Here is an 18143-nt window from a genome sequence, read left to right as displayed (position 1 = left end):
TCGCCTTCACTTTGAAACCTCTTTTTACCCACCTTTACCCATCCCCCACCATATAAATGGGAAATGGTGGTCTGTCCTTCACCATTCATTTCACTGATTGAAACAAGATTACTTAAATGTTGTGTTACGACCGAGGCGGAAGGAGTACACTGTTCAGCCTAGTTCCACTTCTCCAAAGGTCACAACATATATTTAAATTTTTTCCCACTTACCGATACAGTAAATCATAGACTCTATTTTTATCTCAGAATAAAACACACCAACCAGGTTTCTTTGATAAACAACAAAATTATCAGTTTATTGCAAAACAAGTCTTAACCAGTAATGAAGCAAAGCATAAACAGACAGATCGAAATATAAAAGTTCCCTTTTTACCTTAGCCCCTCACACATGCACACAAGCACACACACACACCGGTTAACTGGAAAAATAAAGGGATGTTTGTTCGTAGAGCACTATTACAGACAAAAAAACACTTGGTTTGAATACTTGCTAATTCTTGAAGAAACAGCAGATGAGATATGTTGTGTTCCAAAACTAGCATACAGTCTGGCCTCCGAGTACATATAGGTCACTGGGATCTTTTAGAACAGTTCTTTTCAGGTGGTGTTGAGAATTAATTTAGCAGGCTTTTCTTCAAAGACAGGAGACTAGATGAATTGACACAGTGGACTTCTCAGGATCTTTTAGAGAGGTGCTGGAATGCTGAACTGGGTTGTGGTCTACTCTCCTTCCTTGGGAATTCTCTTCTGTCCTTGGAAGTTCTCTCCTTTTTTATATAGTTCAACCCTAACTCAAGACAATTCAAAAGCAAAACTGTCAACAGGAGGTCAACCTTTTGACCTCCAGCTATCTTGACCTGTCACTTCTTTGTAAACAAATTCTCCAGGTGTCCAAAGTTCTCTGTCGTTTGTTGAACTGGAAATCATGTGATTGCCTGGAAAGGCTTCTTGTTGCTGGAAGTCAAGTGGTTTCCCGGAAAGGATTGTTTCCCTCACAAGACCTCTCGGTGACCCTTTTTTAAAAAAAACATTTCCAGGGACTGTTTTTCAAAGTCAGGTGGCCTTTACATGATCCCCTTTGAATACCCCAAAGTTTAACATTTCTTCAATCTTTCAAAAATAAATCCTCAAAAAATATATTTAACAAAACAGAGACACCTTTGTAACAGTAGCCACACAAACATTGCAGAAAATATTACAATTGATGGCAATGAACAATTTCCCGCACAAGGTCCAGTTTAGCATTAAGTAGGTTGGAGGTTTTCTTGACGTTCAAAAACAGATTTTAGTGGGATGCCTTAGCAGAATTTTGTTTTCAAATTATTTTTCTCATCTCTTTTCCCCACCCTCTCCGGGCCCCTCCCACCTCTTCTTTGGCCTTGTCTTGAGAGACAATGGGTAAGTGCTAGAGGTGGTCATTGGTTTGTGGAGCAGTGCCTGGAGTGGCTATAAAGGCCAAGTCTAGAGTGACAGACTCTTCCACAGGCGCTGCAGATAAAATTGGTTGTCGGGGCTGTTACACAGTTGGCTCTCCCCTTGCATTTCTGTCTTTTTTCCTGCCAACTGCTACATAGTGGCAATTTCTAAACTCAAAAGAACTAAAGACTTATTTATATATCAGCTTTCAAGATCTCAGGACATCCTAAAGTGCTTTACAATGAATGAAGTACTTTTGAAGTGTAGTCACAGTTATAAAGTAGGAAACGCATCAGTCAAGCAAATTCCCACAGACAGTAATGAAATAAACGACCAGATCATATGTCCATTTCAGTGTTCATTGCGAGATAAATGCTGGCCACGACACTGGGAAGAACTCAGCTGCTACACAGGATCTTTTACGCCCACCTGAGAGGTCAGGCGGGACCTCAGTTTAAAGTCTCATCTGAAAGACGGCACCTCTGACAGCGCAGCACACTCTCAGTTCTGCAGTGATATTTCAGCCTAGATCAGGTACTCAAGATTCTGAAGTGGGACTTGAACCCACAACCTTATGACTCAGGGTGACGACTGACACTTCTGGGATTCAGTTCCAGGGATGCCAGAAGCCATCTGGCACTGCATCCAAGTGGTCATTCTTCACGTATTGCCGACGCTCTGGTCTCATCAAACATTGATCAGGGCTGGGAACTCAGGCTGATTTTTAAAAATGCTTTCATTGCTCGTCCAGGGAGGATAATTGTAGCATCCCAATAGCTGCACAGGAGATCTGCTAACTCACTATATGATTTCTACAACACTAGTCAATGTGTTTTTTCTTCTCTGATCGTAGTTCAGCTTCAAAGTATTTTAAAAACTTAGCATGCAGTGGTTAGCTTCTCACTTGCAGTTCATGTCACTATCTTGCCTTTCTGAAGATAGGGCTTCTGAAATGTGAAGGTTTGGCTGCCTATGCAGCCCAATGCTTCAATAAGTAATGAGCCTCAAAACCTGAGGCTAAGAACAGTAATATTCTGTCATGCCACCAAGCTCCAAAATGTAGCGCCAATTGGAAGCGAGCCACTGTGCGACAATATTTTTATAAAGGGAGGTTTTTTTTCCACAGTCGCTCACCCAATATTGCAGGCACTGCTCGGTCAGAGCCGTGCATTTGAGAGACTTGTTTGCAACACCTGGAGTTGGGAGCCATAATAGGTGGGTCACAATCTTCCTGGATGATTTGCAAGGCAGTGTTGTAATAGTGACTCTTCCCCATTGAATGTACACAATTTAAAATAGCATTTTTTTAAAAATGCTGTCCTCCATTCCCTTTTTGAACTTCTGAACGTCTCTGAGCGGATAGCAAACTGTATTACAAACAGGTTAGGAAGGAGAAAACAGAGTAGGAGTTAAGGGCAGTTTTTTGGAGTGGTTGGAAATGGGTCGTGGTGTCCCAGAGGGTTGGGTGTGTATATCAGTTTGGATATAGGCCTAGAGGGTGTGAGGTTGATATTTGCAGAAGATTCCAAAATAGAAGATACTGTTAATTCTTTAGAAGACGAAAGGAAGTTGCACAGGGATATTGATAAGTTGGGAAATGAGACAACAAGTGTCAATTGGAATTCCATGTCAGTAAGCGAGAGGTGATGCAAATTGGTTTATATAAAAAGCAGTAATTTTATTCCAAATGGAAGTGGGCGTGTTGCTGTGGAATAGCAGAAGGATTTAGGGTTGCAGGCTCACAGGACATTACAGACAGCACGTCTGGTTAATAAGCCCATTAAATAAAGTTATGGAATTCTAGGTTTTATCACGAGTTGTAAAATATAAAAGCCAAGAAGTAATGAGTATATGTATATATCAGCTAGAGTACTTTGTGCAGCATCGGGTACAGGTGTGGTGCCGGAGGATTGGAGAACTGCTGACATTGTACCTCTGTTTAAAAAGGGAGCGAGGGATAGACCGAATAATTACAAGCCAGTCAGTCTAACCTCAGTAGTGGGCAAGTTATTGGAATCTGTTCTGAGAGACAGGATAATCTGTCACTTAAAAAGGCACAGATTAATCAAGGATAGTCAGCATGGATTGTTAAGGGAAGATTGTTTGACCAACTTGATCGAATTTTTTGAAGAAATAACAAGGAAGATAGATGAGGGTAGTACAGTTGATGTGGTCTACATAGATTTTAACAAAGCTTTTGGCGAGATCCCTCATGGCAGACTGGTTAAAAAAATAAAATGCCATGGGATCCAGGGAAATGCAGCAAGGTGGATACAAAATTGGCTCAGTGACAGGAAACAAAGGGTAATTGTTGACGGGTGTTTTAGCGACTGGTACGCTGTTTCCAGTGGTGTTCTGCAGGGCTCAGTACTGGGTCCCTTGCTTTTTTGTGGTATATGTTAACGATTTGGACGTAAATGTAGGGGGAATTATCAAGAAGTTTGCATTCGACAGAGAGATTGGCCATGTGGTAGATTGCGAGGAGGATAGCTGTAGGCTGCAGGAAGATATTGATCGTCTGGTCAGATGGGCAGAAAAGTGGCAAATGGAATGCAGCTTGGAGAAGTGTGAGGTGATGCTTTGGGGAGTGGTCAAACAAGGCAAAGGAATACACGATTAATGGGAGAATACTGAGAAGTGTAGAGGAAGTGAGGGACCTTGGAGTGAATGTCCGCAGATCCCTGAAAGTAGCAAGACAGATCGATAAGGTGGTTAAGAAGGTATATGGAATCCTTTCCTTTATTAGCTGAAATATAGAATATAAGAGCAGAGAGGTTATGCTGGAACTGTATAACTCATTGGTTAGGCCACAACTTGAGTGCTGTGTGCAGTTCTGGTCACCTCATTACAGAAAGGATGTAATTACACTAGAGAGGGTACAGAGGAGATTTACGAGGATGTTGCCGGGACTGGAACATTGCAGCTATGAGGAAAGATTGGATAGGCTGGGGTTGGTCTCCTTGGAACAGAGAAGGCTGAGGGGAGATCTGATTGAAAGGTACAAAATTTTGAGGGGCCTGGATAGAGTGGATGTGAAGGGCCTATTCACCTTAGCAGAGAGGTCAGTGACTAGGGGGCATAGATTTAAAGTGATTGGTAGAAAAATTAGAGGGGAGATGAGGAAAAACCTTTTCACCCAGAGGGTGGTGTGGGTCTGAAACTCACTGCCTGAAAGACTAGTTGAGACAGAAACCCTCAACTCCTTCAAAAGGAGTCTGGATATACACCTCAAGTGCCATAATCTGCAGGGCTACGGACCAAATGCTGGAAGGTGGGATTAGTTTTTTTTTAAGTTTTAGAGATACAGCACTGAAACAGGCCCTTCGGCCCACCGAGTCTGTGCCGACCATCAACCAACCATTTTCCTAATCCTACACTAATTCCATATTCCTACCACATCCCCATCTGTCCCTATATTTCCCTACCACCTACCTATACTAGGGGCAAATACAAACACGAAGAAAGATTTGAGAAATTGAATCTTTTTTTCATTAGAACAAAGTAAATTACAGGTCAACAATCTAATATATTATTGTTTAAAATTATGAATGGATGGGTAAGTGTAGATAGAAGCACACTGTTTCCAGTGGTTGAGAAATCTAGAAGAAGGTTGGGGGGGTGGTCATAGTTCCAACGTTAAATGTACGAGGAACTTCTTTTCATCTTTTCACAGTTGAGTCTGGAATTCCAGGGCCAATGATTATTGACATAGTGTTTGTCTCATTCAAGATGAGATTGGATAGGTGGATGAAAGAAAAGTGGATGAAGGGATGTGGGAACAGGGTGAGTAAACCTAATTAGGACTGTTTTGTCATGTGGAGGGCAAATGCTAGTGCAGACTGGTTGGGCCAAATGGTCTATTTCTATTAAACCTTCAATGTATTTCTATTTTTCCTAGTTAGTGTGACTCCCAATGAGGTTTCATTTTAAGGAGGAATAATTATGTGGCTCACCAACTAAAATTCCAGCCACGAAACTCAATAATTAGAATCTTGATCCTATACATGTCAGACTCTTGTCTTAGAACCGTAGAAACACTATGGCACAGAAGAACGCCATTCAGCCCATCATGTCTGTGCCGGCTGAAAAAACTAGCTGCCCAATCTAACCCCACCTTCCAGCATCTGGTCCATAGCCTTGCAGGTTACAGCATTTCAGGTATATGTCCAGGTACCTTTTTAAATGAGTTGAGGGTTTCTGCCTCCACCACCAATCCGGGCAGTGAATTCCAGACACCCTCTGGGTGTAAACGTTTTCCCTCATGTCCCCTCTAATCTTGTCTTGGGAATCACCTGTGCTCAATGCATATGGAAGTGAAACAAGTTGTAAAATTTGATGAAATTTTCAGAGATGGAGATTTCAACTTAAAATATTTTGATTGTTTTCTTTTTAAAGTGCTCCATTATTGTTGTATAGACATTTAAAGAAAACAATCAAATTTGGTCACGTGGCAGCTCTGTAGTTTTTATTCTGCAAACTGCTAGTTCACATCTGTGGTTTTCTCCATACAATCAACCATACAATATTATTTGAAGAAATAACAAAGGAGAGATGAAGGATATGGTTTGTATGGATTTTCAAAAAGAATTTGATAACGTACCACATAAGAGACTTCTGGTGAGGATAATGGCACAGGACATAAGTGATATATGGTGATATAGAAGTTTGGAGGCAGAAAGCAGGGGTTAGGGGTAAAAGGATTTTTCTTGAAGTGGAGTGGTATTTCTCAGGGCTGTGTGTTGGAGCTGCACTAATTTACTATGTGCAAAAATGATCTAGACATACTAATTTAGGGATCGATGTCAGAATTTGCTGATGACACCAAATTGAAAGGCATAGCAAATTGTGATGAGGATGATAAAAGACTTCAGGAAGACATGGTCCAGCAGGCTGAGCATAAAGATGATGGACGTGGCTCACAGTAGAGAAATGTAACGTAGTACATTTTGGAAGCAAGAATACAGAAAGGAAATGCACTTTTAGAAGGTAGGATTTCAAATGGGAGTAGAGGAGTCTGGATGTGCAGATACCCAGGTTACTGAAAGTGGCAATACAAGCAGATGAGGCCATAAAATTGACCAGTGGAATCTTTGGTTTTGTGTTTAACGGCATTGAATAGAAAAGCAAGGAAAAAATGTTGAACTTTAACAAACCTTTTGTAGGCTGTGGTTGAACAGTTTTGTACAATTTTGGACACCTCATTATAGGAAAGGTATAGAGCCAATGGAAAATGTTGCCAGGATTGAGGGTTACAGTTATGAAGGAAGACTTAAGATGGGCTTTTTATCTACAGCTGATAAAGTTAGGTATTGCCAGATTGTCATCTTCGAAATTATAAACTGTTCCAATAAAGCAAATGGTGAAGCATTGCTTTCACAGACTGGTGAGATAGTAATGGTGAGAGCACAAATTTAAGATACATATGGATTAGGAGCAGGAGTAGGCCACTTGAGCCTGCTCCGCCATTCAATAAGATCGTGGCTGATCTGATTGTAACCTCAACATCGCATTGCCGCTTACCCCCAATAACCTTTCCCCCTTTGCTTATCAAGAATCTGTCTACCTCTGCCTTAAAAATATTCAAAGACTCTGCTTCCACCGCCTTTTGAGAGAGTTCCAAAGACTCACGACCCTCGGAGAGAAAAAATTTCTCCTCATCTGTCTTAAATTGGCAACCCCTTATTTTTAAACAGTGACCCCTAGTTCTAGATTCTCCCACAAGAGGAAAAATCCTTTCCACATCCACCCTGTCAAGACCTCTCAGGATCTTGTATATTTCAATCAAGTCGCCTCTTAAAGATAATTACAAAAAGAACTAAAAAGGTTAATATTCTCATTCTTCAGTAGTGACTTTTTAATTTATATTACCTATTTAATTTTTATTTTGCTACCTTTTTATTATTTAAAACCAAATTGTTACCTATATGAAGCATTACTGTCCTGTCCCATTCTGAACGGAATTCGTATAGGTAAAATCTGATCCCCAGTCATTTGAAAAGCATCTCCAAACACTGGCTTTCCAGCCAGTGGAGAGACTGAACAATGAGGTTTTACCTCATGTCACTGGAGTGGCCAGGTGAAAATATGATGTTTTTGTTTTCAAGGTGCCATGTTAAAGTTGAAATAGCCACATAAGTTCCTAGTAACTCACAGGTCTAGGGGTTATAAGTGTTCAAAAGTCATTTGAACCCAAAGATTGTGCTCCACTTTCTTCCTTGAGTCTTTCCTAATATATTAAAGATGCCAAACATTTCCTTGAATAATATCCGCTCTTGAGGTACTCTCAATATAGTTTTAGACATGCACCAAACAAATGTGCATTTATTTCAATATACCATTGCATGAGACCCTCATGTATGTTTTCCATTCTATTACATACTTTATGTAAATATAGCCTGTTTAATTGTACACAGTTATTTAAGCAATGAGGTGGTCGTTTTTTTTGTTCTGTGATCTGCCTTCACACCAATCAAGATCTTTGGTGTAGTTATATGTCCTGTACTATACAGTGCATTGAATCAGTGAAATTCCAACCTGCAATGTACAGTGAGTTACAGCAGTACAAACTCTTTGCACCTAGTGCATTGAACCAACTTAAGATGAGCCTGCTCTGCACTGCAGATGGATGTTGGCAAATAAGACTTCAAGATATGTATTGACGGATTTCATTTTAAGATTAAGTAATTTTTGCCTTAATTTATGGTGTCTTACACCTCCTACCCCATTCTTAATTGTAGCCTGCCTTCAAGGTTTAGATTTATACCTTTGATGTTCTGCCACATTGTAAACTACTGAGTATCTGTTGTAAAATATTTATCAAATGTGAAAATGCCTGGTTAACTACTGTGTAATAAAATGTTTTAAATAACTTTTGCAGAACTGCAAGGCATTGATTTTCTTTTTGTGACTGCACTAAGTCAGAAATGTGCTGATAACTTCTGGGATCAACAGTTATAATGGAATTTTAAATTTTATTTCTACTTTCCGTTATTTGAACTGTCTTTTTTCATCCTTGCTTTTTTGTGGCCTCTTCCATCTTTTCATTCTATATATAAACACCATCAAAATATCGCATTTTATATTAACCAGAATATTCTTTGTTTCAGAAATATGATGTACAGATATGCATGAATGATGGCAGCTTATGTACTTTCCCTCCTCCACGTTAACCATTCATACCATTAGAACAATTTGTTGCCCCCTCCCCATTATGGCTCACTGCAATGCCTGTTGTAGTCCTTACCCTTACAGACCAGGACGATCCCAGGATCAATCCTGCATCTGTGTTGAATTAATTAGTGCTGGAGGACAAATTTTTAAAGTTTTACTGATTTTTAAGCATTTTCCTTTTTAAAAAAACAGTGAGGGCTCATGTGAATGAGAAACGTATGTTCTGATTAAACATCTGATGTACTCTTTGTTTTTGTTATATAAACTTTAGAAAGTGAAAGTGAGGGGGAAGAATAGAAAACACTTTCTTTGCTGCACCATTACCATGATTGAGAACAAAATGCACTGCTGAGTAAGAAATTGGCCCAAAGTCCGTATACTGTATTGAACAAAGGACCGTGCATATTCAGCATCCAAGCCTCCCAACCTTGCACTGAGCAGAATTTCCAACCGTCCATAACCCCATGCCCCACGGAGCACCATTTGGGACCCATTTCCATGGACCCTTTTCCCCATCAATGAGCAAGATGGCAGTCCACAACTCGACCATCCATTGAGGCAAAAGCACCAAACAGCCTCCTCCTTTCCCCCTCCCCTAACCCTGTCTTTTGCCCTTCCCCTCAACTTTGCTTTTCCTTTCCCCTTCCACTTTCCTCTCCCTTTCTCTCCCTCTCATGCCACCTACTCTCCTTTTTCCCTCTCACTCTCTACATTCTCCCATCTTCTTCTCCCTTCTTCATCCTCTGCACCATCTCCTTCTTTTCCCCCACCGCCCTACCGTTTGCCTCCTTGTCCCCGCTCAACCTTAGTTCAGTTATATACTTTTTAACTCTGCTTAATCTGAAGAGTGCCCTTGCTCTATATGTGGATAGATATGTAAAGCACATGTTAAAACTTGCAACCTTAATGAGAGTAAACAGCACTATCCATGACTGGTCAACGCCAAGTTCCAGACAGAGTTTAATAACCTAGCAACCTCCAAAAACAGCTAACTGCTATGGGTGAAAAAGTGCCTGTAGGAGGGTAGTGGGAACCCGGATGGACGAAATGCCATCAAAAGGTAGATGACCTAATCCTCGAATTAGACAACAGCATCCAAGCCTACAAGCCATGACACAGCTGCAGTATATAACAAGTTAATAGAAGATCAAAAGTTGTCAGTCCAAAACACAACATCAGGGTTTAAGCTACGTTCTGTTCTCAGTTCTGATGAAAGGTCACAGACCTGAAACATTGGGCTGGGTTTTACCGTCGACCTAGGCACCAGAAACAACAACGGCAAACCCAGCCCTGTCGACCCTGCAAAGTCCTCCTTACTAACATCTGGGGGCTTGTGCCAAAGTTGGGAGAGCTGTACCACAGACTAGTCAAGCAACAGCCTGACCGAGTCATGCTCACAGAATCATACCTTACAGACAATGTCCCAGACACTGCCATCACCATCCCCGGGTATGTCCTGTCCCACCGGCAGGACAGACCCAGCAGAGGTGGCGGGACAGTGGTATACAGTAGGGAGGGTGTTGCCCTAGGAGTCCTCAACATGGACTCTGGACCCCATGAAGTCTCATGGCATCAGGTCAAACATGGGCAAGGTAACCTCCTACATTATTACCACCTACCACCCTCCCTCAGCTGATGACTCAGTACTCCACCATGTTGAACAGCACTTGGAGGAAGCACTGAGGGTGGCAAGGACACAAAATGTACTCTGGGTGGGGGACTTCAATGTCCATCACCAAGAGTGGCTCGGTAGCACCACTACTGACCGAGCTGGCCGAGTCCTAAAGGACATAGCTGATAGACTGGGTCTGCGGCAAGTGTGGGGGGAACCAACACGAGGGAAAAATATACTTGACCTCGTCCTCACCAATCTGCCTGCCGTTGATGCTTCTGTCCATGACTGTATTGGTGGGAGTCCTTGTGGAGATGAAGTCCCGCCTTCACATTGAGGATACCGTCCATCATGTTGTGTGGCACTATCACCGTGCTAAATGGGATAGATTTCGAACAGATCTGGCAATGCAAAACTGGGCATCCATGAGGCGCTGTGGGCCATCAGCAGCAGCAGAATTGTACTCAACCACAATCTAACCTCATGGCCCGGCATATCCCCCACTCTACCATTACCATCAAGCCAGGAGACCAACCCTAGTTCAATGAAGAGTGCAGGAGGGCATGCCAGGAGCAGCACTAGGCATACCTCAAAAACATAGGACTATCTGCGTGCCAAACTGCGTAAGCAGCATGCGATAGACACAGCTAAGCGATCCCATAACCAACGGATCAAATCGAAGCTCTGCAGTCCTGACACATCCAGCCGTGAATGGTGGTGGGCAATTAAACAACTAACTGGAGGAGGTGGCTCCACAACTATCCCCATCCTCAATGATGCGGGAGCCCAGCACAGCAGTTCGAAAGATAAGGCTGAAGCATTTGCAACAATCTTCATCCAGAAGTGCCGGGTTGATGATGCATCTCGGCCTCCTCCTGAAGTCCCCAGCATCACAGATGCCAGACTTCAGCCAATTCGATTCACTCTGCGTGATATCAAGGAACGATTGAAGGCACTGGATACAGCAAAAGCTATGGGCCCTGACAATATTCCGGCAATAGTACTGAAGACCAGTGCTCCAGAACTTGCCGCGGCCCTAGCCAAGCTGTTCCAGTACAGCTACAACACTGGCATCAACCCTGCAATGTGGAAAATTGCCCAGGTATGTCCTGTACACAAAAAGCAGGACAAGTCCAACCCGGCCAATTACCGCCCCATCAGCCTACTCTCAATCATCAGTAAAGTGATGGAAGGTGTCATCAACAGTGCCATCAAGCGGCACTTGCTTAGCAATAACCTGCTCAGCGACGCTCAGTTTGGGTTCTGCCAGGGCCACTCAGCCCCTGACCTCATTACAGCCTTGGTTCAAACATGGACAAAGGAGCTGAACTCAAGATGTGAGGTGAGAGTGACTGCCCTTGACATCAAGGCAGTATTTGACCGAGTATGGCATCAAGGAGCCTGAACGAAACTGAGGTCAATGGGAATCGAGGGAAAACCCTCCGCTGGCTGGAGTCATACCTAGCGCAAAGGAAGATGGTTGTGGTTGTTGGAGGTCAATCATCTGAGCTCCAGGACATCACTGCAGGATTTCCTCAGGGTAGTGTCCTGGGCCCAACCATCTTCAGCTGCTTCATCAATGACCTTCCTTCAATCAGAAGGTCAGAAGTGGGGATGTTCGCTGATGATTGCACAATGTTCAGCACCATTTGTGACTCCTCAGATACTGAAGCAGTCTGTGTAGAAATGCAGCAAGACCGGGACAATATCCAGGCTTGGGCTGATAAGTGGCAAGTAACATTCGCGCCACACAAGTGCCAGGCAATGACCATCTCCAACAAGAGAGAATCTAACCATCTCCCCTTGACATGTAATAGCATTACCATCGCTGAATCCCCACTATCAACATCCTAGGGGCTACCATTGACCAGAAACTGAACTGGAGTAGCCATATAAATACCGTGGCTACAAGAGCAGGTCAGAGGCTAGGAATCCTGAGGCGAGTAACTCACCTCCTGACTCCCCAATGCCTGTCCACCATCTACAAGGCACAAGTCAGGAGTGTGATGGAATACTCTCCACTTGCCTGGATGGGTGCAGCTCCAACAACACTCACGAAGCTCGACACCATCCAGGACAAAGCAGCCCGCTTGATTGGCACCCCATCTACAAACATTCACTCCCTCCACCACCGATGCACAGTCGCAGCAGTGTGTACCATCTACAAGATGCACTGCAGCAATGCACCAAGGCTCCTTAGACAGCACCTTCCAAACCAGCGACCTGTACCAACTAGAAGGACAAGGGCAGCAAATACATGGGAACACCACCACCTGCAGGTTCCCCTCCAAGTCACACACCATCCTGACTTGGAACTATATCGCCGTTCCTTCATTGTCGCTGGGTCAAAACCCTGGAACTCCCTTCCTAACAGCACTGTGGGTGTACCTACTCCACATGGACTGCAGCGGTTCAAGAAGGCAGCTCCCCACCACCTTCTCAAGGGCAATTAGGGATGGGCAATAAATGCTGGCCTGGCCAGTGACGCCCACATCCCATGAATGAATGTTTTTTAAAAAGCCCCCCGACGATGTGGTCATGATGGGGGAGGCCTGTAAAATGCAAGCGGGAGCAGCAGGCCACAACGCCGAGAAGGCTGCTCCAGATATTGGTGGTGGTGAGGCCTCAGTGTGGCCCCCCCCCCCCCACCACTTCACTGGAATATTCAAATGAGGGGAATAAGCCTGCAAATGAACCTAGCTGCCGCCGGCGGCCATCCCATCCCTACGGCCGCCGGCCACAACTTGCGCATCCTTGGAACTCCATACGGAGTTATGAGGCGAGATGCTGGTGGGGAGTGGGGAGAAGTCAAATTATCAGGATGTGGGTGCGGTGGGGGGGGAGAAGCGTGAAAAAACATTTTTATCGGGTGTGGGGATGATGGGAAGGGGTTTAGGGTCAAAGTGAATAAAGTTCGGGGGGGGGTGGTGAAAGGCCGTTACTGATAACTAATTTTTTGGGCAGGGGCAATAGGCCAAAAAACTAACTATTTATGCGTTGGGGGTGGGAGAGGGGATTGCAGGCGTCGATAAATCTTTATTTAAATTTTCATAGAACTGGCACCTTTAAAAATGTAAGTTTCTCCTGAAGGCACCTTTGAAAATGGCACCAGTGCCTGTGCGGTTGCGCCAGATGCTGTTGCCAGGGATGCGGCAGCCACCCCATGTACGTCATCGGGGGGCGGCTACTCCGCCCCCTTCATTTAAGTGAGCCCCCATATCGCAGCAGCTCTGCGACGGTGCTTATGTGTCGGAAGGCCACCAACTTCACAGCACAGTGCACTGATTAAATTCAGCCCATTAACTCTGTTGTCTCTCCACAGATGCTGCCAGGCCTGCTGAGTATTTCCAACACTTTCTGTTTTTATTTTAGATTTCCAGCATCTGCAGTATTTTGCTTTTATTTATATCAGGGTTCAAGCCCCTCTCTCAAAACCTAATGCTGGTTGATGTGTGTACTATACATGATTATGCTTCAAGCCCAAATTCTCTTCGGAAAAATTAGAAAAAGGGTTATGACCATAAGTGATTTGAAAGCTGGCATTAAATTCATGAAATGTAAGACATTAAAATTATTTCATTGACATTCAACTTTTACTAAGAAACTGAAAAGAAAAACTAGTTGACTATTGAGAAAAATCTTTTGAGCTCATCAGGAAAGACCGCATTCCCAATGAGATATTATGTGGAACTTGGACAGAATGACAACAGTATGAAGGTATAGAAGATTGAAACTTGAAAGCTATTTCTTCAGAGCAAGAATAAATGCTCCATGGGCCGTTTTAAGGGTGTGTTTAATTATAATACTTGATATTGTTTTCTTTCTATTCTCTGTGCTGATGGGACACATTCCACAGCGTGTCCGATTCCTAGGTTACAGAGCACGTTGCTTGACAATGCAATGATTGAAATGCCTCATCACTGAGAATTGTCTCCTTCCCTTTCAGGTGCACTGTGGGTGTGCATTGTATTGAATCCTCACTGCAAACCAGACGAGAAAGTCTCCTGGCTCCGACAGCTGAAGAAGTGGAATGACATGGATGTCTGCCCTCTGGAAGATGGAAACTATGGCAATGAGTTACCTAATATCACTAATGCCCTTCCTCAGAGCTCCAATCAGAATCAAGGTAAGTGCTGCACCACGTGGTGAAAGGGAGTCTTCTGGTTTCAACAACCACAAAGTGAAAACAGATCTAAAGTTCTGAACCTTTTGGAATGATCATTTTATTTCTCTGAGGAATGTCAGTTCTCACAAATAATAACATAGAAGAGCAGATGCCTGGAAGCTAATTAGAAGCTCATTGAAAGCTTAGGTAACATAGTGATGGTAAACAGCAAATGTCTTCCTAACTGGAGTCAAATCAAGCACAATGCACTAAGCCTTACTGAACTGCAATCATATTTTGTTACTATTATTTTTTAAGCCGTGTTTATTTGATGGCCTCATTCATTTCAGAAATGCATGTGGAGCAGACTCACTGAGGTTATATTAGGCATGGGATATTGTTTGACACTCAGAATGGGGATTTTCTTTTGTTGAGTTGGGAGTTGGTGGGGGGCAGATTTTACATAGAAATTAGTTAAGTAACAATCCACGCAGTGTCAATAGCAACCCTTAACAGCCTTGTAACTTGATCCCACGTTTTATGTCTTAGCAGAAAAATATAACTTATTTCAGAAAATTGATTACATCAACTTTAACCACAGGAAATGAGATTTATAAAAAAAAACCCAGATACATCCTTGGTCTATGTTGCATGTCCTTCAAAATATCTCAACATTGAAATCGTGGCTAGCAGGAAACATTAATTCATGGCAGGTACATGGAGAAATTAATTTACTGTTAAAATAGAATAATGCACTGTCAGTCAAGTGTTTATAAAATGCTTTAGGTGAAAAATTTGAACAGTTTTATTAACTAGTACAACCAATAAAGCTTCAAGGGGAAGTCTCAGTAACCTTTACAAATTTTTAACAGTTTGACAAAACAAATTTGACAAACAGTCCTTTTTCTTTTAATCCAATATTTTTGTTTTCTCCCATTCTGTATCTGTTTTTATTTAGACAGTTATTTCTAATAATATGAATTGGAAGAAATATTGAGATCAATGATGAACAATCTCAATTTCTAGCTCTAGAAATATAGGGCTGGATTTTGTTCCCAGCCCGATGTCTGGTTCAGTGGGGTGGCCAGAGAATCGGAGTGGCAGTGGCCGCCATGGAACCCAATGCCTGGATTGCTGGGCCCGATCTTCCCTGCAGCGGGGAAGCTCCGTGGCGGCCACTCTGCCTCTCTGCGATGGGACCTTGCTTTCCATATGCTAATTAGATCTTTGCATTAATTAAAATGTCAGCCACAGCAATCTTACCTTCAGTTCCCGATCTTCAGCTCGGTGTGCGGCACTCACGTGCCTTCGTTTTACCATCCAGGGAAAGCTGGTGCCACTGAGGTGGGGAAGGGGTCAACTCTGCACTATTTGTATAGGGAAGGGGGGAACGGGGTCAACTCTGCATTTTGTTGAACTGTGTGCAGGGCTGGCAGCCTTTTAAAAATGGCGCCTGCTTCCTCATCAGGTGACACCATGAACAGTGTTGCCAATGCCGCCCCTGTCACGTGATTGGTGGGGGGGGCGGGTGTCAGCCGCCATGAATATGCTAAGTGGCCACCCGCCACAGAATTGTGGCGGTGCGGGTCCCTCACAGAGCAGCTGCTGCATCCGCCGCCGCTCCCAGCAGTGGGACAACAAAATCCAGCCCATAGAGGGAATCATCCTTTGCATCAATGTTAAGTTTTTTTTGGTGGTTATGTATATGCAAATAGCATATTTTTAAAGTTGAGCCCGGTAAACTGTCTATTCCCTATTATGTCATGGTAAGTTATTCCCAGCGTTGGCTTAAGTGACAGTGAAATTGTATAAACTGAAGATCTTAACAACAAAAAGGAGCCATTGGCCTTTAAAGAGCTTGACATAATTTCTGCTGTTGATAAATTGTGGAATATGAGACATAATCCTAAAGAATTCCAAGAATGGCAAGTAACATTATTGAATTAAGTAGAATTTTATAGCACAGAAACAGGCCATTCATCCCAACAAATCTATGCTTCACACAATCGCTTAACAAAATATCGATCATCTGAATGTTTATATGACTGGGCTCAAGAGAGCTGCAATAGTTATTTGTAGAACTAATGATGCTGATGTCAAAAAATAAATGGTATTCAGTGGCCTGAAAGAGTGGGATGACTGCAAGTAGCACAAAGTCAAGCTCACAAGAATAACGCCTTAACTGGAATTGTGTGACAAGAGAAACCGCTGACTGCAACGGAAAGGAGAGTGGTCTTCATCTTTAATAATTTAAAGGATCAGGAGACGACATTGGCTGATTACTTGGGTAAGTTAATTTTCAAAATCTGTGTGTGCATCTATTATATAGCCTGTAATTGATTATACTCCATATAGAACATGATAATATGAGCTAAATTTATATGGATGCCAGTTTTATTTAAATAGTTTATTATACCATAAATACTGTATAATGTCCATTGTACTCCTGCATCTGCATTTCAGAAAGTTGAAGCTCAAAGTCTTACAAGGCACCCTTTTAAAATAAATTCTCCTCAGATGAACCATGGTACAAAATCATTAGTAATTTCTGCATTTTGATCACAACAGATTCATTGACATCTGAATGAACGATTGATGGAATAAACTATACGCTTGAAAAGGAAGCTACTTCAGACATTTCAGAAGAGTTGGTGATGGAATCTACCAGCACTAGCAAGATACGGAGAGAATATCATTGGCATTGGAGGATTTTACACAAGGCCATCTAATAAAATGCTGCGATCATCCAAAGAGCCACTTGAAACTCATTGATATCTCTGATAAGATATCAGCCGTCAGGGTCAGGAAATCTTCACTTAACCAATCCAGATCTAGAAGGAAATGGACTGGGATGGGGGAAATTGTTTCAAAAAGTTGAAACGTAGTACTGTGCAGTTTGCTTTGCACAGGCTGCATAATGTAGTTCCATCTTTTGTATTAGTAATCTTAGTATAGTTACACCTGGAGGTTGACATCATCACTAGTCTACATAAGTCACTTCTCCACACACCTGGGAAGTCATGACTAAAATATGGTTATACTATTGCTACAGCTTTGTAGCACTGTATAGGCTTCAGCAGGCAGCGCCTTATTTATCCTGCCTAGCTTTAATTCTTATTCTCCCCATCAAGAAGGAACTCTACACCTGTGTGCTTATACAAAGGCGCACATCTCTATTATTTTACTGCAGGATCCATTGATAGCCCACATATCTCACATCTGTTGCCACAGTAGGATCAGAACCCAACATTTGGATTGCTACTGCAGAACCAGAATCACTATCCCAGCAGATTGGTGATATTAGCAGCTAACTCAGGGTGTTTGTTGAGTGGACATGTGGACAATATGGTCCATTAATTTTTGTTTTTGAAAATGCTGAAGTGAACAGCAATTTCAGTTTCTGGAGTTTGCAGGCAACTGGCACCATCTGATCATTTGCATTTAATTTCCACATATATAAACCATGGTTTGCACCAAATTGTGAAAAATGCAGTGTATAGTTCACATTATTAAATTTGAATGTTCTTTTGAATTAATTGCACAAAATAATGTAATTATAGTGACAGTTTAATAAACATTATTTATACTACCTAGACTGCATGAAGTACTTCATCATAGTGATAGGTAATTGTGTGACTCACCAGCGATTTCTGTTAAGGGTTAACCAGCCATGTTGTGAAAGTGAGAGTTTAACATATTGGGATTCACTGAACAGCACATGTAACTTGTGGAACAGTGATTTTGAAAAATACTCTGTGTGGGGAACGCTCCCCCCACCCCCAGCAAATATTAAAACACTCCTGTCCTAAAAATAGTGTCAGTTATCGCTTGCTATTAA

At 42.6% G+C, this 18143-nt stretch overlaps 1 protein-coding gene across 2 annotated transcripts in view; it reads left to right on the top strand.

Annotated features, from left to right (window-relative positions):
- zswim5 (zinc finger, SWIM-type containing 5) overlaps positions 1–18143 on the top strand; it is a 273431-nt gene that overhangs the window by 203303 nt on the left and 51985 nt on the right. For both annotated transcript variants that reach the window (XM_068036989.1, XM_068036990.1), the window contains exon 5: positions 14147–14326. In XM_068036989.1, coding sequence (XP_067893090.1) covers positions 14147–14326 — 180 coding nt within the window. The remainder of the gene's footprint in view (positions 1–14146; positions 14327–18143) is intronic.

The sequence above is a fragment of the Heterodontus francisci genome, chromosome 8 (assembly GCF_036365525.1).
Source record: "Heterodontus francisci isolate sHetFra1 chromosome 8, sHetFra1.hap1, whole genome shotgun sequence".
Lineage (NCBI taxonomy): Eukaryota > Metazoa > Chordata > Chondrichthyes > Heterodontiformes > Heterodontidae > Heterodontus > Heterodontus francisci.
This window is presented reverse-complemented; position numbering and strand designations above follow the sequence as displayed.